At 40.5% G+C, this 24,143-nt stretch overlaps 1 protein-coding gene across 2 annotated transcripts in view; it reads right to left on the bottom strand.

Moving 5' to 3' along the window:
* MYOF (myoferlin) overlaps window positions 1-24,143 on the bottom strand; it is a 102,770-nt gene that overhangs the window by 33,325 nt on the left and 45,302 nt on the right. For both annotated transcript variants that reach the window (XM_061635516.1, XM_061635517.1), the window contains 18 exons: window positions 23,142-23,258; window positions 20,774-20,951; window positions 19,631-19,755; window positions 18,405-18,511; window positions 17,895-18,087; window positions 15,407-15,562; window positions 13,445-13,576; window positions 12,365-12,528; window positions 9,928-10,042; window positions 8,478-8,583; window positions 7,694-7,833; window positions 7,337-7,510; window positions 5,320-5,431; window positions 4,571-4,648; window positions 2,393-2,574; window positions 2,141-2,299; window positions 1,924-2,022; window positions 19-180 (listed from right to left, as the gene is read on the bottom strand). In XM_061635516.1, the coding sequence (XP_061491500.1) occupies window positions 19-180; window positions 1,924-2,022; window positions 2,141-2,299; window positions 2,393-2,574; window positions 4,571-4,648; window positions 5,320-5,431; window positions 7,337-7,510; window positions 7,694-7,833; window positions 8,478-8,583; window positions 9,928-10,042; window positions 12,365-12,528; window positions 13,445-13,576; window positions 15,407-15,562; window positions 17,895-18,087; window positions 18,405-18,511; window positions 19,631-19,755; window positions 20,774-20,951; window positions 23,142-23,258 (2,499 nt within the window). The remainder of the gene's footprint in view (window positions 1-18; window positions 181-1,923; window positions 2,023-2,140; window positions 2,300-2,392; window positions 2,575-4,570; window positions 4,649-5,319; window positions 5,432-7,336; window positions 7,511-7,693; window positions 7,834-8,477; window positions 8,584-9,927; window positions 10,043-12,364; window positions 12,529-13,444; window positions 13,577-15,406; window positions 15,563-17,894; window positions 18,088-18,404; window positions 18,512-19,630; window positions 19,756-20,773; window positions 20,952-23,141; window positions 23,259-24,143) is intronic.

The raw sequence follows: 24,143 nt of genomic DNA, 5'->3' as shown, positions 1-24,143 counted from the left end.
GAATATTCAGCACTATACCACTTTCATGAAGAGAACAGATCCAGGAAAATTTGGTGTCTTCTTCAGGTTTTTAATCACAACAGATTCTACCATTTCACCTCCACACTCTATAATGAGACTAGGAGAAGTAACAGAAGCCATTTGGTAGTTTTTCATGTTACGCAATCCCCAGGCAAGGATCTATTTTAAAAAACACAAAACCCCAACACATCTCATTTAAATCATGATTTAAATTACAGATTCAACCCTTGATTTAAATCAATCCACCCTGCCAGCTATTGTGTAAAGGTTTAAAAGGGGGAAACCCCAAAATGTAATTTTTAAAAAATCAGGAGGGGCAGGAAGCTTCAGTGGACACCAAGCAAGTTGTCAGGGGATACCACAGTGGCCACAGGTGCTATGTTGGGGACCCCAGTGATGCTGCATAATCAGTACAACAAATGCCTAACAAGAAAGGAAAAAGAGAACTCCTATATACAAACCTATACCTTCATAGGCAGAAAACATTAATGAAATTTTCTGCAGAATCAATCAGTAGATTTCTGATTTAATTGGCCAAAACCTTTAGGTTTACTTAGAATTACACTGACTTAAGTTCAAATATCAAGCAGTTTTGATTAAACAATTCCCAGATAATGGACACTCAATATAGCTACTGTTTAAAGGTAAATGGTTCCAATAATATGCTAGATGCTGGCCATATTTGGACACAATACTAAGTCACAAAACTACTGTGCATGAGCTTCACTCTTTCCTTAGTTGAGAGAGGAAACAAAAGCACAGAATAGTTGTCCTAGCTTTATGTCCATATTAGTGCTGGCAGTTTTGTTTTGCTCAAAACAAACTTCAGTCTAAAGCTGAGGTTCCCTCTTGGCCTCCTGATCATATTTTGTTTGGGAGAAACAAACCCCAAGTACTAGTTCAGACATAATGTTAAGCCAGCTGCTCTGTGATTAGTTTCGGTGCTTGGTTAAGGAAGGAGTGAAACAGGAGTGCTCTGACCTGTGTGCAGCAACATGCAGCTTATGCGCAGCATGGTTAAACAGAACATACCGTGTGGCTTAAGGTCACATCTAAATATGGCCATCATATAGAACCCACACCTGTCCAATGTAAGGAACTGGCAGACAGAAATAGCACCAGACATTTATAATGAATAGTAGGGTGGAGATGGGTTCAAGGAAGAGGAGAAGCCACTATGATAATGCTACATTACTTGTCAATTCAAGCACATAAAATAATAGCCAGCATTTATGTAACATTTTTTGTAAGCGCTCAGGGTTCTTCACATATGTTGTCTCATCATGGTGTAATAAAGTCACTGTGGTGTAATGGTTAGGGTGTTGGACTATGACTTGGGAGACCAGGGTTAGAATCCCCACTCAGCCATGAAGCTCACTGGGTGACTTTGGGCCAGTCACTACCTCTCAGCCTAGCCTATGTCACAGGGTTGTTGTGAGGATCAAATGGGGAGGGGAGAACCATGTACACCACCTTGAGCATCCTGTTGGAAAGGAAGGATATAAATGTAACAAACAAACAAACAAACAAACAAACAAACAAACAAACAAACAAACAAACAAACAAACAAACAAACAAACAAACAAACAAACAAAGGGTTCTCACAAACCAGTTCTGTAAAATAATGCTTGCTAACCTAAGGTCAAGCTCATGACGCTGATTAGATTTGGACTAGGAAGTTCCCAACTTATCCCTTTGGCTACACTGCAGCCCCACACATCTGGAGACAGTTTACCACTACAGGTCTTTTAACTTTTTGCAATCAACCTGTAGTAGAACCTTGCAGAAATAACATAAAGCCTTTTCCATTCCCCCCGCCAAAAAGTTCTTGCACTACTAGCACTTAGACTTAAGCATGTGGCCCTATGGATCATGTCCACTTTCAAGCAACAACCACAATACCTCAATAGCAGTCAGTTGAACCACAGGTCTGATTCCTTGTGGTACCATGTAAAGGTTTGGCGCTCTTTGTGGTGGAAGAATTGGAAGGTTGGTGCTACCCTGTTTAGAGATACAAAGACACAAGTTTCTATAATTTATATTAAGCCCAAACCAAACACAGCACTCATCTCAGCAAGATTGCTCTAAGTGTGAAATAAATATATTTGTTTTCTCTTACCTTTTCACTCAGTATAAGCTCAGCTGCTAAAAGGACATCTCCACAAGCCTTGCCTCCATTCATAACTGGATACCAGAGAAGTTTAGGACTGATGTCAACATCTGGGTTGAGTTTCACCATAGGTGAGCAAGAGGTTCTTCCGAGAAACTCATCTTTGCCCTGCAAAAATTGATGAGTCCAAAATAGTGAATTTGTTATCAATCTGCTGTGGTTATATAATCAAGAGAAAATCTAAAAAAAGCTACCACCTACCACTTGGTCATTGTCAAAGAGTTCAACAACCACTTTAGGAGGGTTTTGTGCTACCATTTGAGGATCTCCATAGATTTCAATTTCATCAAATATAACCGTTTGATCCCAAGTTGGATTCAATGTTGAGTGGATTATCTCAGTTGTTTTGCTTCGATGAAGGAATGAAACATGAGCATACGGATCTGAAAATCCACAGAAGAATAGACAGAGATATACTGATCCATTTTAAAATACTGACTTTTTAAATTCCCAGTCTCTCTCTCTCTACTATTTAATCAGTAAACAAACAAAGTAGGCCTGACAAGCCTGATGTCTGCCCACCCCTGCTGTAGATACAGTATAGAAAGACAGCACAATGTCTAGCAGTGGGTGGAGATGAGGTAGGACTGAAGACAACTCACAATCAATTCTTAAAAGCCTGTTGGCTGCTAGAACGTCAGCTACTTGATATGCTGCAGCAAGTGGTTATTATTATGGGAATGCAAATATAACATAGCAGGATGGACTCACACAGCATGCTGCTGTGGCTAATTTTATGCAAGCTATACCCTGAGTTGGTGCAGTTGCATACCTCTGTAGGGATAGTATCCATTAAACACAGTGATTTAAAAAAAAAGCCTTAGGAGGGAAAATCCACATGAAGAAAAAAACAGCCTTAGTGTTCATTTGCAGGGAAGAATAAGTGACTATAGGAGGGTTTAAGCAACCTTCCCTCCCACATCCTGATCCTTCTCAGCAAGCACCCTTTGCACTCACATTCCCATTACACCAACCAATGGACGGTTAGGACCACGCAGTTCTGCCCTGGGTCTGCTAAAATACGGATAACTCACTACTATTACAACGGCAGTCTGCAGTGACAGTCTCCATACCTTTCCTATGCAAATCATCAAGACTGTGTTTTTAATAACCCTTTTATGGTGTGCAGACATTTTTATCATGCAGCATGAAATTGCCAGCATGTGACAATTACGAAGTTGCATATTTACAGATACGCTAAGCTTATTCTGTGCTGAGCAGAATTCATGCAAATCCATATTATGAATGAAAACAATGATGCTTAATTTGTCACTTTTGTTATTTTAAGATTTCCTTTTAAAATCACTCCTGTGCATGTTAACCACTCTTTAATACCTTTTACCCAAGGTATAACACCTGAGGACACAAAAATAATAGTGAGGGATCATGCCATTTGCAACTTAAACAATACATTCCACAAACAAAACACACAGATCTGGCATGAGTCTAAAGTGTTCTTATTTATGGCACCCTCTTCTTATAAAGTAGAGGTGAATGATTAAAGGACTCTAGGCCTTCTGTTAGAAAGATCTCTAACTCACTGGGGCCTCTGAAAAAGGTATCTGATTATGGGTATTAGCATTTCCTGAACAAATTGTCATTATCCAATGCCCTGAGCTATTTAAAAGGTTAGCTGGAGGCCATCTTCTCAGGGCCCCCTAACAAAGAATTTAAAAAAATGTTAATGTACTGCCTTAATTGAGAGCCAGTGTGGTGTAGTGGTTAACGTGTTGGACTATGACTCAGGAGACCAGGGTTCGAATCCCCACATAGCCATAAAGCTCACTGGGTGACCTTGGGCCAGTCGCTGCCTCTCAGCCTCATGAAAACCCTATTCATAGGGTCACCATAAGTCAGAATTGACTTGAAGGCAGTACATTATGGAGCCTGAGTGGAAGAAAAACCAAGAATGAGAATGAACAGAGAGAAGAAACACACATGCCCATGCACTGAAAAGACTGAAGTTTTCATATTGATTTTAAATAATTAGCCAAATCTTTGGCTGAATGTCTCTGATCAGTGGAGGCTGGTCCTTTAGGATGAACGGGGCCTACCAACTTCTGTCTGCACCTGCCTGCCTTCTTATTTACAACCAGTCAGAGGGTGCTCTGCCTATAATTGGCTCTGGCTCCACCTACCATTGGTCTCCCCCCTACCTTCCACCCTACCGGTCCCAATGGGACCAGTCACCATTGTCTCTAATGACTCGAGACATTCAGCCAAAGATTTGGCTGACTATTTCAAACATATAGGAGAAGATAGTTCAAACTGTTACCGTTCTTAATCAAGCTATTATTCACTATAGAAAAAGAATGGACTTCCTTTTACAATCTCACATGTCCTTTGGATTTAATAGTTCCCCACCTCCAACCCAAGTACCTGAAAAGCTGTCTTTGTCCAAAGCCGTAAGATTTCTTGCTTGATAGATATAACACCGAAGGTGGTAACTGTAGACTCCTAAAAATAAATAAAAACAAACAATAAAATAAAACAGATAGACACAAATGAAATAGCAACTTCACCTTTTCAGCTCTAAACTTCATCATCACTACTTCTCCCTATCACCTCAAACTCCTCTGCACTACTGATGTGTCATTCCAGGACCACTCCTCCCGCTCCTGTCTTGTGTTGTCTGTCTGCTAGAGACTGTCTGGCACATCTCAGTAGGGATTATGCCATTTCTGACATCTGTAGGGAACCTAGAATACTATTAACAAGAAGGTACTATCGGTTCTCACATTACTCTGGGTCATCGTCACCATGCAGATGTGCCGGCTCACAGAGAGAAGCTCGCAGGCGCTTTGCTCCTCTCAGGGCTTTTTAAGCTCAGGGCAGCTCTGCAGTTAAGCCAAGATTTGGCACAGCAGGTTGTCCAAACCCAGAATCATGGTTAAGGTGGCTCTTTCTTAGCCACATTCTGCAACCAAGGCGGTTACAGGGTGTGGTTAAGGAGGAGAGAACCAAGTACCGTAGAGGCAAAAGAGTTCCTTTTGATACTTTGAAACAAACAGGGAAATCTGCAGCACACAATGAGAAGGGAAGAACTCTAGTCACACAGCAAGAACAAAGAGTCTTACATCATCCTTAAAGAATATTGCCTCAAATAAAGGAATTTCACATGAACTTACTGTCAAAGTTGCAAGAGACTATTGGAGTGTTTGCACCAAATGTATGTGTTGCTGTTGTATCTTTGGCCTTCTCTGAAGTTTTTTCTCCCTCATCAATACTTGTATCTGCTCCCTAAGATTATATACATATAATTATTTTTTATCTTTTATAAATCACCTAAAATTTATAAAACATGAAGAAACAACAAGACTGTCCCTGTCCACAGGCATACAAACTAAGAAAAACACATAGACAAAAGAAAAAGAGATGGGGAGGGAAGAGAAACAAACTCAGATACCATTTCTTAAAGTTACACAATAGTTTTTATAATAACTGGCTTGAATGAAAAGCCCAATTAATTAAGTGTGAAGTAGATATTGTTTAAAAAAATACAGTAATATCTATTCACTCATAGTGGGTTCCGAAAAATAACACTAGGGCCCTAAACTAGTCATACCCAGCGTGCTCCAAATAAATGGAGAGAGAAATTTACTTCTATGGGCAATGATTATCACAGATAGACTGTTGTAAAAAGAAGCCAATTCCAGACCAGAAACACCCACATTTTAGGAGTTGTACAGAAGCCTCTTTTAGGATGAGAGATTTTTGCACTCTTGTCTGGATGTGCATACAGTAGGGCCCCGCTTACCGATGCTCCGTTTCCCAGTGTTCTGCTAATGCGGCGGCTTTCCTCCCCTCTTTTAAAGCCTCTTTTGCGGCATTTTGCAGCATTTTCGTGTCATTTTCGTGCAACGCGCCCCATTAAAGTCAATGGGGTTCCGCTTTACAGTGATTTTCGCTTTACGGCGGGGGTCCAGAACGGAACCCACCGTATAAGCGGGGCCCTACTGTATACGTATTGCAGAGCCCAAATCCCAAAGCCACAATCCACTAGCTTCGAAGTATGTGCGAGGCTTAACATGCACAGACGCTTCCCTGCTCTCTTCCACAAGCAGAATAATGGGTGCATGCAGTGGAGAATTCCTATGTGCACATAAAAAAAATGGGAAGACTTTGTGCATGTGCTATTGTGACTCACACCAAACTTGATGCCAATGGAAGTGCTTCTCTCTTGTGCCGAATAGCAGCTCCATGGAGATGGAATTTACTTTTTTTTTTAAATACAAACAATTTCCATTCCCTGATCCCTTGATCTCTGGCTCTTAGACATACATCTCCCATTATTAATGAATTCTTACAAGGTCTGTAACATTAGACAAAAGTTCAGCGAAGGGCTACATGAAAAGATACAGAGGGTGGCAAACACATTGTTTTGTTGATGTGCTTGCCGTCCTGAGCTCCTTCAGGAGAAAAGACAGGATATAAATTCAGTTACAATAATAATAATGTTAAACCACATGTTTAAAATCACATGTAGTTTGGGAGAAAAAATACTGAGAGTAGACAGCTTAGGATAATTGCAAATATTGTGCTTTAATATCAAAGCAATGAAAATCCAGTTTCTAGAGGCCCTACTTTATGCCAAACTCTCTGATCTGATCCTGCTGTTCCAAACTGTTGTATGAAAGCACCAATTGGTTTAATTGCCTTCACACAAGTGGGATCAGCATAATCTAGCATTCCATAGCCTTTCTTCACTTTTAGTTTTTCCATAGGGTATGGTAAAAAAAACCATTTCAACCTCCATCACCTTCCCTTTTCTCTCTTAACTGGAGGCTTACCTACAGTGTTTTAGCATTCTGCTGAAAGCTCTCCCACACAATCTTAGTCACCTTCAGGTATCACTTAGAACATAGGAACACAGAAGCTGCCTCATATCAAGTCAGACCACTGGTCTGTCTAACTCAGTTTTGCCCACACTGACTGACAGTAACTCTCCAGGATTTCAGAAAGGGGTCTCAGCCCTACCCAGAGATGATGAGGATTGAACCTGGGACCTTCTGCATGCAAAGCAGATGCTCTACCATTGAGCTACAGCCCTTTCCACTTGATTATTATAATTTAACGTTGAGATTGTAATTAATGCTGATGTTATGTGGCATAAACAAGTCAGCAAGTCAAGCTCTTCTTACTTACAAGAGCTCCTTCAAGCTTAAAAATGGCTGCTGAACCATATGTGTCAGAAGGAGCCATTTTTCTCCTCCAGCGTCTGCGGCGGAAAGTATCAGAACTGCGCTGCTTCCAATGAAACTTCCATCCAATCAGTGATGCAAATTCCCATCCTTCTTGATCTTCATAGGACATGGCTCCCTAGAAGACAATTGCAAAAACACAATCCACAGCAGCCAAAATATAGGGTTAATGACAAACTGTGTCATCAACCCATTTCTTATTTTCTGACACTACATTTTCTGAACCTTCTCCCTCCACACCTTCTCCCTCCTAAATAAATAATGTCAATGTTTGGCTGCAATTTATATTTAGCCATTTTACCCTTGATGAAGCTGTTTGGCTTGGATCTTTTCTGCGTTTTCGGACCAGCCTTCTTCTTCTATGGGTATGATACATTTTCTCTGCTGCAACCCAGGATTTGGGCTTATTGTCAGGAGGAATGGCAATTCCATATTCCCAGCCTAAAATAAAACATGTAAAATATGTATGGTTACCATAATTGTACTCTGCCTCTATGACCAAAATGGTAGCTGATTTATTGAAGTCCTAGCTCTAACTATCCAAAGTTCAGTCATTCACTATCCCTATTTATTCAAACATCTTATTCTTGTATGACATCGTTCCTCAGTTCTCTGAAAAAATATTACCATCTACCCCAATGTTTTCAGTTATTTCTGTGTTTTGCACATTTCCTAGATGACTCAAATAAATCAGATTGAACTGTTTTTCCAAAATATTTTGATTAGGCTAAAAACTACACCAAAACTATTGTAACCTATTGCTTTGGGGTATAGTGGTGCACCTACCAAATAAGCAAAATCAAATGAGCATTGATGCCACCAAAACTATTTTGGGAATGTCCAAGGGTCACCCAAAAGAACTTTTTGATGTTTTTCTATACAACTGACACCTCATCTCATACCATCTCACTAACTGTTTTGGACACTCCCCTCCAATTTAAATAGAGTTGGCCATGCAGTGTGAAGATCTGCTGTTTGAGTAATAGAAGTGCAAAAGCAGCTTGGGTTGAAGAAATAGTTGCCTGGTGCTAGGCCATGAGTTAAGAATCTGTCATGGGAAGCATCCTGTCAATTCTAATCCTTACCTTTTTCATCCACTGCTCGATTTATATCATATATCCAAGCGTCATCATCCCACATCCAACCTGGAGGACAGGCTATTTCACCTGGCGGTACTGCTTTTTCTCCATTCTTTGAAATAGAAAAGGCAATACACACTTATACACACTCCAAGGTTGTGATTCTTTTTTTTTAAAAAAAGTAACAACTACAAATACCACATAACTACAAATTTAGACTTAATAGTATTTCATGAGACATTAGGTTAAGATTTTGGCCTACCTTCAAGACAGTCTACGTCCACAAAATCTAATGCCACAATAAATGTGTCACAAGACTTTTTGCTGTTTTGGGGGTAGCAGAGAAACAAGGATACCCTTTTGGAATTAGAAAAAATTCAGAGAGCAAATCACAGGATTGCTTCCATATCTGCTAAAATGCTTTCAGAGCTATAATGTAAGTCAAAGTTCCCCATGGTGCAAGCTAACACCAGAGCATTGGCGGGGAGCATTTTCACACAGTCCTTCCCCGATCGTGTTACTTAGTTTAATGTTCTTAGTAGCACTAATCTGAATACTTCTGTATTTCATTAGAAACTAGAACAAACAGTCTTGTGCCATCTTAAACACTAACATTTTGGACTATTGTTTTTTTCCACAGTCAGTGCAGCTTAGCTTGTGAAATCTTGCCCCAGGATCTGTTTTAAGAGACATTAAAGGAAAATTGATTGCCCTCCCCTTTCTACAAGTACCACTCCCCAAATTAACTTACACATTCTAGCAATAAGTGCTCAAAGACTGTCTATTTAAAAGCCACTTTTGCCCATTTAGCCAACTTCAAAAATAGCACGTTATCCTGGTATGTTTTACACCCCAGGCCTGCACAACCCACCAAGTCAAATGCAGCACACCAGCCATGAAATGTGGCCTGCCTAGTGGTGACAATGCCTATTATTCAATCTCAGGCATGCAACAAACATAGTAAATGTATTGATTTCCCCCCCCCCCCAGCCATGAAGCTCACTGGGTGACCTTGGGCCAGTCACTGCCTCTCAGCCTCAGAGGGAGGCAATGGTAAACCACCTCTGAATACTGCTTACCATGAAAACCCTATTCATAGGGTCGCCGTAAGTCAGAATCGACTTGAAGGCAGTCCATTTCCATTTTTTTTCAATGTATGAAGATACATGGCTGGTAGGCTATATTTGGCTTGGTAGGTCAAAAGGTTGCACCTGATATGATGCTGTCCTTTATATCAAGTGGCAACCATTTTCACTCTGTATGCTCAGTTCACTTCATTATTTGTTTCAAATTCAGTGACATGCATTGTGTTTTTATTCTGAAATTTCAAATTTTATGTATATTTTACAATGAAAGCTAATAAATAAACTGCCTTGACTTATTTGTATTGCAGCTGTGATCTGAAGAGAAGCTACAAAAATTAAACTTATTGGCTCATGAAAAGAGCAGTTCTCACCACATCTGTATAACTCTCTTCAGCTGCTTTCCATTCTCCTCCAGGATAACGGCTCTCATTTTGATATACCTCATCAGTATACTCAGTGTGACCAGCATCTGCTTCTGTCAGCAAGCTGCAAAGCCAGAAAGAGACCTTCAGACTATTGTTGGGTGCCAAAATAGGTTCACTGAACACATTTTACTGACAGCCAGATCTTCAGAATCATGCCATATTGTTATCCTCTTACTGGACAGAAACAGATTTTTTAATGATATGTAAAAGGCGATATCTTATATGGAAGGAAAACTGGGACAAAAGACAGAAATGAAATTGCAACATAGAGTGATTCCAGATGGGACCTGTAATTTGCAAACATATATTTGAGATATCACAAATAGGTTGTTGGCAACAAGAGTTTCTTATCTTTTAAAAAACATATTAAATTTTCCGAGAAAGGATAAATCTGGATGAAAAGAGGGGGATACAGGATGCATTTTGATGCCAACAGTGCCATGTAGACACTGCAAAACACTTGCATGCATGAAGAGAACTAATCCCACAATAAAAACCCATCTGGAACTACCCATTGTCCTCTCATGAAGGCTTTCCCCCACACTCCAATAATTACCAGAGAGCACTTTTAATACAGTTAATATCTCTGGATGGTTACACTTGGTCCAAATCATGTTGGCAGTTTGTGGATAGCCATGCTCGGTCGGAATCAGTGGTAACATTTTCACAGTTTTAATACTTTAATAATTTGAAATCACAGTGCTTTTCTAAAGTGTTGAAACCCACTGTTGCAATCAGGAAACTATTGCTCTTTTCCTGACTCCTAGGCATCATCTAACTAAGGAAATGGAGGAAGACAGCAATTAAATTTGTTGCACAGAGTGTACAATGAGCTATAAATTAACTGAAGCCAGTATTGTAAACTGTTGCATCCATGATACCAGTGCATCACATTATTCCATAAAGTACATGATCACAGATGTGTTTCTCTCTTATTCATGTATGCCTTTTTAAAGGAAAAAAATCAAAATGTATATGCAATGTTATTAAAAATACTACTGCAGTAAAATAAAATATCTCACACTAAAGAGATTCAACAGCTGACGGCTGGGATTTCAAAGAGCCTACAATTATTCTATGCTGCCATCTATTGGCCAAAGTGTTTTTCTGTCAGACTTCATTTGCCTTTGAAGGTCAGTGGCCAACATAGATTTTTATGCTACACATTTGATTGGAGCGAGAGTTTCTTTACTTGAAAGCATCCTAAGGCTACAATCATGCACACAAATACACTTATTAAATATCATTGATGTCTATTGAAATCAATAGGATTTAAGCAACCTGAGTGCAAGATCACACTCCTTCTTTCTGCTCAGCTGTCTATCCAATGCTGCATAAGGCCCAGCTTTACACCAGGCTGATCAGAAGTGTCTCATCTTATTGTGCTGTGCTGTGGTTAGTAGCCAGTTGATATAATGACTTGACTGTTGAACATTGGTGGCTGGTAGGTCCATGTCATTGGGGCAGTGGAATCCACTCCAGGTTTCAGCACCTTGGACAGCTCCTTGACCATTCTGAGTAAAACATGGAGTGGATTCACTGCCCCACTGATATGGACCCACCAGCCACCACTATTGCTGAATTTGTTGAAATCGGCATTGAAATCCCTGCTCAGACACAGAGTTTACTGGGTCACCTTAGGCTAGTCACCATCTCTCAGCTTCATCCAACTTGCAGGGTAGTGGCAAGAATAAAAGGGGAAGGAACACTGTGTATGCTGCTCTGAGCTCCTTGAAGAATGGGCGGGATGTTGACAATGATATGAACATTTCACTTCAAGCCCAAATTAGAGTTTTTTTAGAAAAAGTTTGCTGGGAAAAGCATTTTCTGCAAACAATGTTTTCCTTTCTTCTCTCACTCTTGTTTACAAGCCTCATGTAGCAAAACTACTTCCACTCTGATAATGAACTAGTATGTCAGATAAAGCATGCATTTTATATGAAGGGCAGTTTGAGTATATTTTCCACTTTGGGTAAAGAGGAAAGGTTGGACACAGCCAGGAAGGGGGAGTGACAGTATGACATTTTGTCCAGACTATGTAAACGCTTGTTAAAAATTTGTTTTTCTTTTTTAAATGGAACATTAAATAGTGACACATCCTGCAATACAATATAGAATGACTCGTTTCACCCCAAATGTCAGAAAGAGGTCATACAAAAAACTACCAGTGTGGACATATCCAAAGACTGTACTCATTCTACTGTTGCTCATGTCAGCTATAAACATGTTCATTTGGGAATCCTTAATGGAACTGCTTTGCATTAAAACTTGGTGTTTTATTGCCTTCTTCTCTTTTTGCAAAGATTTTGAAATTTCCTCAATGGGAAATTGCATAAGCCCTTCCCTTTGTCTTACGGTAGAAGAATCCAAACAACAATCTGACCTTCTTTCAGGATCAACAAACCAGTCGTCTTCCCACTCCCATCCTTTGGGAGGCAAAAAATATTCTCTTTTCAGTTTGATTTTTCCTGTGACATCGGAAAACTTGTGGCGGCCAACAAGTCCCGAAGTTCCCCACTTTCCAAACATAAGTGCCTGATTTTCATACTGTCAAAAAGAAAAGAAAATTGAAGCAACTGTTAGACTCTCAAAAAGTTTTATATATTAAATATCTCACTGACATTAGAATTAAAGGTCATATGGAGCTGCTTTATACTCAATTAGACAAAGGGTTCATCTGTGTTAATATTGTCTACTCCACTGCTAGCCAGCCTTTTTGAGCCCATGGGGTCAATGGTATTCTATTTTTTATAGAATACCATTGGTATGTTTCCCCTCTGGTCATTTCTCTCCCATACTTCTCTGGGTCATCTGCCAATCACCTGACATCATAGTGACATAAGGTGATGCTGCACTTTGAAGACCCAATTGTCAGGACTTCAAAGCACAGGGCAGAGCTGTTTGAAAGCCTTTTGCAAGCAGCCCTGTGCTGCTCCTTAAACATCTGAAAACCGGGTTTTGGAGGTTCAAAGAGCAGCATGGGGCTGTTAGAAAGCCAACCTGCTCATCTATTTAAACCTCCAAAACTCTACAAAATCACTTACAGTCCTTTAAAATTGTAGGTTTAACTGAAAAGAGTATCCCTGCAATACCAGTTATGGCACCCAAGGAAACACAGATGATAAAAATGGGATCAAAGAGAGCAGTTTGATGGGTCCCTTGGGCAAAAGTTCTTATATACATGTGGCGTCTGATTTGGCATTTCGGGGCACACTGAGACATTCTCCTGTACAATGAAGTGAATGGGAGCTACACAAGCATCATTGAAAGGGATGTGTTCTTGAATGGCTCCCATTCACTTCAATGGTATTTGTGCAGGAAACTTCCTGGTGGATTTTACCCTTACAACTGCTTGGGGAAAATGCCAAAAAATTCCCTGGGACCTTATCTCAGAATTTTAATGGAAGTGTTGATGGCAAAATTCAAGCTCCAGAAGTAAGATTGTAATTTTTAGCATACATACCATTTCAGCAAAGACACTAAATGTTCCTTCTGCAAAGCTATTAAACTTCTTTTCTACTGCACTCAAGCCAAGCCAAAAGTTTACTCGCAACTGTACGGGTATTTTGATGCCATTGTTTTTGTCCTGTGGATACTAAAACACGTATAACAAAAAACTGTTGGCCTCCAATGTGACATAAGCACTAACAAAACACACAATCGAAATAACTGTGGCTTGTGCCTCAGTGACAGTTGATTGAAATGTATGTGCCCACCCAAACTTTTCCTGTGCCAGACAGGTTCCCTCACAGTAGCTGAAAACTTAAGGGTGTTGAGAGCTCAGCAGTACCCAAAAACAACTTTTATATAGAACAGTGTCCTCAGTTTGCCAACATTCAGGAGACAAACACTGCCAGATTGTTAATTCTTTTCCTGTTTTTCCATTCCTGGCTCTAGTCAAACAATGTATTTACCCCTGCCCAATTCTGAGAACTTGGCAAAACTAACTGTTAATATTTCCTTGCCATAAGAGGCTTGAAAAGCAGTTGTGTTATATGATGTTCGCCTGAGTGTTTCCCCAACTACTGATAGCTGGGAAGCATGTCCCAGTCTCCGAATTACAGTTAGAGGTATGTCTTAATCTTACACACACACAACTTTTAGAATGTGGAGATTAAGAATGACCTGCTCTCAAGGGAGCCACCCCATGTGTTTCTGAGTGGGTCAGTTCTGAGACGGCCTCCTGATTGCAACAGGCCAACTTCAAAAGAAATGGCACATGCAAAGGCTGGACAGACATATACGGGGATGCCCTAGCTCTGGATTTCTTGCATCAAGCACGAGGTTGGAATGGAAGGTCTACTCTGTGACTGTATGCAGAACTACAACAGGCAATCTTCATGATGGCAGACAGGAATGAATGCATGAGTGCAGCACCAGCTAATGAGACAGCCCACTAAGTGAACCCGCCAGCAAGCACAAGTGACAGAAGTGGTAGAAGCTTTCCCATCCTTACCCTTCAGTGTTGGGAAGTGGCGACAGAGGGGTTGGGTGTTGTAGCCATTACCATGCAAGCATATAGTTGCTGGCCCCCAATGACATCAGCAACCTGTGCCCACGCCTGCACCCATGTCCGGATGACTCAGCAACCATGCACTTGCATGCCGCTGGCAGTGGCACTCATATACACATACATACTTTCACCATTGCCTCTCTCAGTGATGACGGCTAAAGGCTGGAAGCCCCCTTCCTCCTATTTTGCACAGGTTTCACCTAGCAAACCACTTCATTGCCTGATACTGGTTGAATCGTCAAGTCACATTTGATGTAAAGACCCAGTATGATTTCCCACCACCAGCAAAGCCTGATTACGAAAAAGGCAGTCCTGAATAGTCAAAACCAGTGATAGCTCATGAGGGCTGGCAGAGTTAGCGGCATCCTACCGGGAGTGCTCTGCGGTCCTTGGAAGGGGTAGTGCCAGGTGAGGCATCAGCAGTAAGGTTGGGAAAGTTCCAGGCTGATGAGACCTGAGATCCTCCAATCTTGCCTCATTCCAATGACAGCAGTGCTTCTGCTGCCAGGAGAATGACACTGTCTCCACCCTTCTTGTGACCCATTGCTTGTGAAAACATACAGAGATGTAAGCAAGCAGCTTCCTCTATATAGAGTGGCTTTGGATTATCTGAAGCCTCTTATTTAATTGGTTTATTCTTCATGGTACATGGTTTGGAAAATACTGGGTTGTATAAATCAAGAGGGAATAGATACACACAAGGCTATAGATGTATACAGACATTTATGTCAGTGTTATGTTGTAATCCCCATATATGAGCATCTCTCTCAGGACTGTTCCCAGTAATTCTTTTACTAGTGACATTCTGTATCAGACTGGCCCTAAAAATGACTGCCTTCCAGGTCACAGACTTGAACAAGCACTGGAGTTCTAAATGCTGAGCAGACATGTCTATGCTTAGGCTTATGTTACCTTTAAAAAGATGGTCCGTGTCTTTCCACAAAATTTTCCAGCTGTCCCAGGACATGTAGTGGAATATAAAACCTCATGAGCAGGAATGCGCGCATAGGCAAGTCTCTTCTCCCCCCGGATCATCCAAATGATCACGTCGGGCATGCTGTTTTGTGGCTTTTGTTTTTGCAATATGGGGAAAAACAAGGAAAACATTTTTTGTAAAATAACAGTGCTTCCTATAAATATCATCCATAGAACCACATTTAAGAAAAAAACCACTACAGAAAACTTGTTTCTAAGGAATTATATCACATTATACAACAATGGTGGATCGTTCAGACCATGGTATTCCTGATCTCTATGTATGGATGTGAAAGTTGGACAGTGAAAAAAGTGGATAAGAGAAAAATCAACTCATTTGAAATGTGGTGTTGGAGGAGAGCTTTGCACAAATCATGGACTGCAAAAAAGACAAATAATTGGGTGTTAGAACAAATTAAACCAGAACTATCACTAGAAGCTAAAACGATGAAACTGAGGTTATCGTACTTTGGACACATAATGAAAAGACACGATTCACTAGAAAAGACAATAATGCTGGGAAAAACAGAAGGAAGTAGAAAAAGAGGAAGACCCAACAAGAGATGGATTGATTCCATGAAGGAAGCCACAGATCTTAACTTTCAAGATCTGAACAGGGTGGTTCATGACAGATGCTATTGGAGATCACTGATTCATAGGGTTGCCATAAGTCGTAATAGACTTGAAGGCACATAACAACAACAATACAACAATGACGTAGAAGACCCTGCACATAGAGCACCAAAAAAGCTACAGAAGGCCTGTAGGGACTTTGTTAGCAAAACTTCACCTATTACACAGGTTTGTCACTGAGTCTACACTCAATAGGGAGTCACAGCCAACCCCAGTTCCCTGACATGGATAGCTGTATTAAATGTATAAAACAGGTGATAAATTCTAATATATCACAATTTTCCATAGGAAGCCCAAGCACATGCAGAAGCATTTGCAAGTATGATCTATGCAAAGAATAATGGAAGTGTAATATTTTTATTTTAAGAACATGACTGATTGATGTTCCTGACAATGATGTAGTTACCAGGTATGTCTCTCTGGGAATGGAATTCCACAAGCAGGTACACTTCCAAAAAGTCTCTCCCTCTAGTCTCTGCTTATCATATCTTAAATACCAGGTGAGATTTTCCAAAGATGACCTCAGTATGAGCTAGTCTGCACATAATTCTAAGCCATGGCTTATTAAGTTATGGCTTGTTAAATCATGGTTTGTTTGATCATCGAAATCCTGACCAGCATCTTAACTATGGTTTGTTTACTACCAAGAAATCATGATCTGAAACCATGGTTTGTTGTTGACTTACATATCTTGGTTTGTTTAATTACGGCTTGACATGATGTGTGAATCCAGCACTCTAACCTAGCCATGGTTTCTTTCACCATCCCACCTCAGATGCTCACCAAGCACCAAAGGCATGAGGCAAGAGCAACTAAAACACGTCATGGTTTGTTTGATAGTCTGTTAGACACTGTTTATGCACATCTATACATATGTATTATGTGTATATCAGGGATGGCTCACTCAAAGTCCATGGGCCAGATCTGGTCCCTCAAGAGATTTTTTTGTGACCCCTCAAGATCCCCAGTAATTTGGCTATTATTATTATTATTATTATTATTATTATTATTATTATTATTATTATTATTATTATTATTATTATTATTATTATTATTATTATTATTATTATTATTATTATTATTATTATTATTATTATATTAAACTGTTTTCTGTGGTGTTTCCTGCTGTGGTGCTGACGTTTTCCTGCTACGTGGGGTCAGGCAGTTCTTCAAAATTCAAACACCTCTGCCTTGATTTTCCCTGTAAAGACTCCCTCTGGTGCAAGAGCCTCCTACTGCAACATTGCTGTGGGGAGCACTGGGGTAGAAGGTGGGCAGCACTGTAATAGGGAACCAAATAGTGGAACCTCTACTAGTCTGCCTGCCTTTCAGATTATGTATCTCTGTGTGTGTCTGCCTCTGGCTCTATAAACGACGAGCATATTGCTTGTAGAAGGGCTGTAACTCAGTGGGACAGCATCTACTTTGCATGCAGAAGGTGATGGGTTCAATTCCCAGCATCTTCAGGTAAGGCTGGCAGAGAATCTGATCTGAAATCCTGAAGAGCTGCTGTCAGTCAGTGTAGATACTGAGTTATGGTGTGACTCAGTATAAGGCAGCTTCCTGCACATGCCCTCACAAGTCTGCACATGTACTTGGGTAGTGTGCGTGTGTCTGATGAACATGTGGTCTTTATCTATATATGTGTACTCTGTGGGTGGTAAGTGTTACCTAGCCACACCTACCCCTGGCATATGGCCCTCAGAGAGGTGACCGATTATCACTGTAGCCCTCGGGCAGAACAAGACTAGACACTTCTGATTTGTATCTATAACAATACAGAGAGAACAACCTCTTCAGATAGTTGTATTAATCTATCCAACCAATCTTCAATTTCTGTCAGGGTGGCCTTCACGTCTGTGGCTTCACTCCTCAGTTTCAATGCTGCCTCCTGAATCTGGCAGAGAGATTTGAGCCGCAGCTTGTGGATCTGTGTATCAAGGACTGTGACATTGTGTTTGCCTTCCAGGCGAGGGAATTCTTTACTGAAAGAAGAAACGTATAGGTTTTCTGAGTAAATAAATAACATTCAGTAGGCAGTTTGTGGAAACTACCATGAAACCAGGCCTCAGTTTTCAAGCAATATCACAAGCACTAGGTGTATGGCACTATGGTCCTCAAGCCAGGAACTCTGGCAGTGGGGCCCCAGAAGCAACTGGGGCACTTCTCAAACAGGAGGCACTGATCCCTGTAACTAGCGCTTATGAATTTCTGGGCAATTGTGGAGAGGAAAGATGATGATTTAAATTTATATCCCACCCTTTCTGCAAAAAGGAGCCCAAAAAGATGAAAGACAATTTACCTCACGTCCTCCATAAGTTCATCAATTAGCTTCAACCATATTTCAGCCAACCGGTTTTCTGGCATCTTTGCCTGTATTCCTGATTTTAAAGCTGCTATGTTTGTTTGCTATGGAATTAAAGAGTTGGATAAGTCTCATTCACGTTATTTTTCAGTAAGATTTTCTCATCTATGTTACAGAAAACTATTTGTAAAGCACTACCACAGACAGGGCCCAATGCAGACCAAGTAAGTAAGTAAATAAGTAAGTAAACAAACAAACAAACCTATATTTGTAGACCCACTAAAATTAATGGGACTTAAGCTAAATGTCCATTTATTGTTTTTATTTTTAAATATTTATATATAGCTCTTCATCTTAGAAATACCAGAGTAATTAACAAAGTACAAACAAAATACAATAGGATAAAACACATATTAAAACTATATCAAATACCTTTTGTATGTTTTCATGCTGTTTATATGCTATTTTCAGTATTTAAACCATTATAACTATCACTATAATTGTCTGCTGTAGGTAAATTCTGGATAAATGCATACCAATAGTGCCATTTTTTAAAACTTTCAGCAGGATTTAAAATTCATATTAAAAGTCCTGGCAGAATGAAAAGATCTTTAGCTCACACCAACATGACATTAATGTGTGCACCAGGCCAAGCCTCTCAAGGGAAAGCATTTCACAAATTGGGTGCCACTTCCAAGAAGGATCTTACCATGGTGCTTGCTCACTGCACCTCAGATGGCGGAGGTGCCTGGAAAAGATCCTGTGAACATGTACCTGAAAGATCACCTGTCCCCACATATGTCTATTCATACACTGCCCTTTATGAAGATAGGCGATCCTTCACATCCCAAGCTATGAAGGGCTTAGGTCAAAACCCGGCTCTTTCAGTTAGGCCTGGAAATGGACCAGGAGCTAGTGTAGTATATGAAGCAGTGGTGTAATATGTTCATAATGCCTGATCCTAATAGCCTTGCAACTCTATTTAATGTAGCTTATATCATGAAGAAATGTTGCTTGGAGGTTTCACTAGACAAGACTGAAGTTCTACCTATCGTGAAACCAGAACTTGCCAAGGTTTTGATTATGTTGCTGCATTCAAGCAGTTTGCCTATACTAAGAAAATATGAATCCAAGTAGAAGGATAACAACTTGTATTTCATTCTTTCATATATTGTCACACAACACTGTGTACATGAATTACAGAAAAGTTGTGAATAACTTACCAATTTTTCTACTATGGAAAGAAGAAGGTTTAAAGGGTCCAGTCTATGGCTTATATCCTCCCAATAAGAAGTCAGTGTCACAACTGGCTTTGTGTTTGCCCATGGTAGGTAGTAGTAAAAATTTCCTGGAGGAAATACGCATGTGTTAATAGTTATTTGGGGAAAATATGTCCTCTTACAAAGAGACATATACCATGTTGGATTTCAGTAGACTTTATTCACACTATTTTGGCCAAGGCATTTTTCTACCTGAGGTAAGAAATGCAAATGAATACTCCAGGTAATTAAATATATATATTTAAATTTAAAACAAAAAGCCCCCTAATAATCTGCTGCCCTTTAATGGCACCCAAAATCTGTCTCACTCTGCCTAATCACAAGTTTAGGCATGACTCCAACAAAGGGAGTTTTGGACAATACTTCATATTACAACAGGCCTGCTAGCTATGAACGAATCAATTATGGTTTGAGCTTTGAGTAAAAAAGTATTATTTCCCCTAGGATATGACTGCATTGAAGATAAATGCCTGAATGCTACACAACAAAAAATCAACAAATGAGCATCTGTTGTGTTATAAACTCATTGTCTAGAAAGACCCTAGTTTTTTTCTACTTAGCAGAGCAAGTAGCATCATATATATTGTCCAATAATAAGATTTTGGAGAAGCATGAATTTCAAATGATTAAATGTGAACTAAATTAATTTCTCTTCCATAACCTCTCTTGCTAAGGGACAGTATAACCTTAATTATACCTTAGCTTTCAACAACTCCATTCATGCTCTGTAGCCTGAGCTTTGCTAAGCACCGACCAAGAGCCTTGAATAAAACACAGATTTTTCTTATGAAGCCTTTGTAATTATTTTACTTGTCATTTTTTAAACTGCATCAAAACAGCCTAATCTAAAACTATATCTACAGCAGTGAGACTTTCTTCATCCAGTTTATTTCTGTGGTTTTAAAAACAGGAATCATATGGGAAGGTTTCAAGCTGAGCTCACCAAGAATAAATGCAGTGTGTGTGTCAGAATCCTAAATCTTTTTTAGTTGAAGTTCCATACCTGCAACTAATCACAGGGTTGGTAGATTTAAAAATTACTCCCCCATGTCTTTATTGCTACTTTTGTGCAACAATAATACTCACCATCAAATACAGCACGGCTGTACTGAGTTGTTGATGCCAATGGTTTACAGGTAGTATCAAATTTATTGCCATAATTCCCAATGCTAACTTCAAACTGGATAGGCTCACCAATATCTTGCAACATGGTGGCAGAATGAAACACAGCACTGAGGCTGTACTTTCTTCTGCGCTGATATTTCTGTAGGTTCAAACGAGAACAGTGGTTTAATAAACAGTGACATTTTAAAAGCAAAAACACATGTAAAATAAATATACATACATTTATCATTAAAAAGGAGGGTGGGGAAAAGTTAAATGTCAAATAAAATAACACATTTTAAATGATTTGCTAGTTACCAATATGTAGAAAATAGATGCAAAAGTAATTGCTAAAATGAGGAGGCATACAATTTTTTCTTCCTGCTCCAATTATATGACTAAATGAATACAATAACATTTTCCCAAATGGCCTCTCAAGGTTTGTTCTGAGCTATCTGACATGTGGCGAACACACACTGATTCCCATAGATCTCAGTACACAAGGGAATGATGTGGTCATTGCCAGGGCCGGTTCCAAGGGGCAGCCAGGTGGGGCACTGGCCCGAGGGCCCCGAGGCTACAGGAGCCCCTGAGGGGCCCCTCTGCTCCCCTTCCACAATTCGTGGCAGGATCGCTACTGCGGATCGCAGGGCGAGAGCTTTGGGGCTCCGCCATTCCCTTCCTTAACTTACTTTGTTCTGCGGTTGCGCACGCATCAGTGCCCTTATGAAAGATGGCAGCTGAGGTTTTCCTAAGGGGCTGAAGCCTCTGCCGCCATCTTGGCTGATGGCACACATGCATACTGTGCACTCACATCCCTGCCATGAACCAAGATGGCGGCAGAGGCTTTAGCTCCTTAGGGAAACCTCAGCCGCCATCTTTCTTAAGGGCACTGCTGCATGCGCAACCACAGAACAAGGTAAGTTAAGGAAGGGAATGGCGCAGTCCCGAAGCTCTCGCCGTGCGCAAGTTGTGGAAGGGGAGCGCTGGGTCCTGGGGCAGGCTTTTGTCCAAGGGCTCCAGCGTGTCTGGGGCTGGTCCTGGGCGTGCGCATGCATGTATGTGTGCGTGCGCACATGCATGCCAGGGCAAGCTGGTGCCCAAGGGCCCCAGCATGTCTGGGGCTGGCCCTGGTCATTGCCAATCCCAGTGACAACCAGCTATGCATTTTTAAAACTGGGAGAGATCAATGGGCAAGGGGCCAGCCCTAACATTAGGCAGAGTGAGGCAGCTTTCTCAGGCAGTGGACGGTGGGAGGCAGCTGTCTCAGGCAGTGGATGGTGGGAGGCAGCAGGGGAGATGGTACCAGAGCCTCCTGGCCATTCTTTCTAAATCCCCCGAGCTATTCCGCCACCTTGAAGGAAAGGTGGGATATACATGCAATGAAATAATAAATAAATATTCCAAAACACCTGAGCTGGTGACCTGGCAGCAGCAATGCCTGCTCGTTGTTCTGATTGGCTATCTCGCCTAGTCACCTTCTCCTGTGCCACGAAGGAACTGTTGGGAAAGACCCCTGACTGGGCAAGCAGACAGGGAGGCAGCCAAGCTAGGCCTACACTCCAGCAGGCTCTGTGATTGCACATGTGTTGTTCTGCTCCTGCAATACACATTGGGGCCACTGCTGCTGTGCTGCAGCATTTGTTTGCACAGGGAATGAGCAGACACCAGGCAGAGTGGTGAATTAGCAGCAGCAAGGTGTTGGGGGATACAGCAGTGTGTGCTACATAACTTGTTCTGCACCCCCTAAGCTAGGCTTCTGCCCTAAAGTGCCAAGGAGGACAATATCCCATCACCAGTGCTGAAGTAATATTGAACTTGTATTCCAGTCATATACATGGAATGGGATGGCCTTTGTCTCAGTTAGCAAAAGGTCTTGGGCCAGCCCTGCCTAATGGGTCATCCATTCCACTTTGCCCTAACAGCTGGAGTTGAACCATGTTTATGTGGAAGCAAACCCTATAGATTGCAATGAGATTTCCTTTCCAGTTGGCGATTAGGATTTACAGGCTATGCCACATCATGCTGTACTTGCAGCCTGCCCAATAAAAGTCTCTCCAGTATGTCTTTGAAATTTTCCTTTACAATGAAATCATAAGCAAAAATTTAGAAAATAAACAAGGAGTTTTATAGCACTTTTAAGACCAGCAAGTGTATAATGGCATAAGTTTTAGCACAGTCAGCCCACTAGATTCACATAACCATTTGAAAAATGAAAGTTATATTTACACTAGTTAATTGGAATATCAAAGACCTTAATGCTATCTAATTTCCCAAGAGGAGTAAGCCTGAAATATTTCATATACATGTACTGCATATTTCATATACTGAGAGGCAAAATAGCACTTACTTCAACAACGAGTACATCATCGCTGGGTATAATCTCAATCTTCTTAGAAAGGGGTTTGCTGTCAAGTAGTGTGGATAGTTCCACTAGGACTCGGCCTCTGTAAGCTACTCCTTCTCCCTGAAACACAATAGAATACTGCAACCTAAAGTACTTAGCAGCAAAGTTAGTATAATATTTTATATTGTGAATATCGTCTGCACTCAAATTTGTATACTTTTATCATATTTGCAAAATAAAACATGCCTCCTTTTACTAACTGTCCCAGTTTTGCTACTTAAAATAAAACATGGTTCAGCATATGTCATTATGTATAATGTTATAATATCAATCTTAATTTTATTTTGTTTTATTTATTATTTTGATTTCATCAAATGATGATCCCAGGGCAAGTTACTAATAAAGCAAAAGGCTCAATTAAAAACAAAATCAAGTAAAACAGAACCACTGCTTTCAAGGCAGCTGGTATCTCACCAGTTAACTTCTTGGCAGGGGGAAAAGAGTGGGAGGATTGAATTCAGGCACTTTTTGTGCCTCCCAAAGAGCTGATTGATACAATTCCAGCTTCCTTTACAGAGCTATGCATGCACTGTCCCAGCTGCTAAGGAATGAGGCAAGCAACGGCAATTTGTGTGATCTTCTGCATGCCAATGATCCCAAGATGGACTGGAATTTATAATATGTGCATATTGCAAAGGGATGCTGTTATTTTTGGTATGATAGAAATAACAATATTTAATTGTAAGCATTGATGCAATTTGTGAATTATTTTTTGAAGACTACAACATTGTGTCTTGAGAGCTGATACTATTGTTGCTTGGAAAAACCATTATCAAAAGCCTAAAAGGTACACAATATTTTATAAGGCGACAGGTGTTTAAAAGAACAACTGGTGAAGGAGTCATACACTATATTCTCAACAGAAACTCCCTGTCACCATTCCTTCTCCTGCAATTAGCTCAGGTTGGACATTAGCATTTTATTTTATTTTATTGATTGATTGAT

Source organism: Rhineura floridana, chromosome 7, assembly GCF_030035675.1.
Source record: "Rhineura floridana isolate rRhiFlo1 chromosome 7, rRhiFlo1.hap2, whole genome shotgun sequence".
Classification (NCBI taxonomy): Eukaryota; Metazoa; Chordata; class Lepidosauria; order Squamata; family Rhineuridae; genus Rhineura; species Rhineura floridana.
Note: the sequence above shows the minus strand (reverse complement) of the source record. Positions and strands in the feature narration are given on the sequence as shown.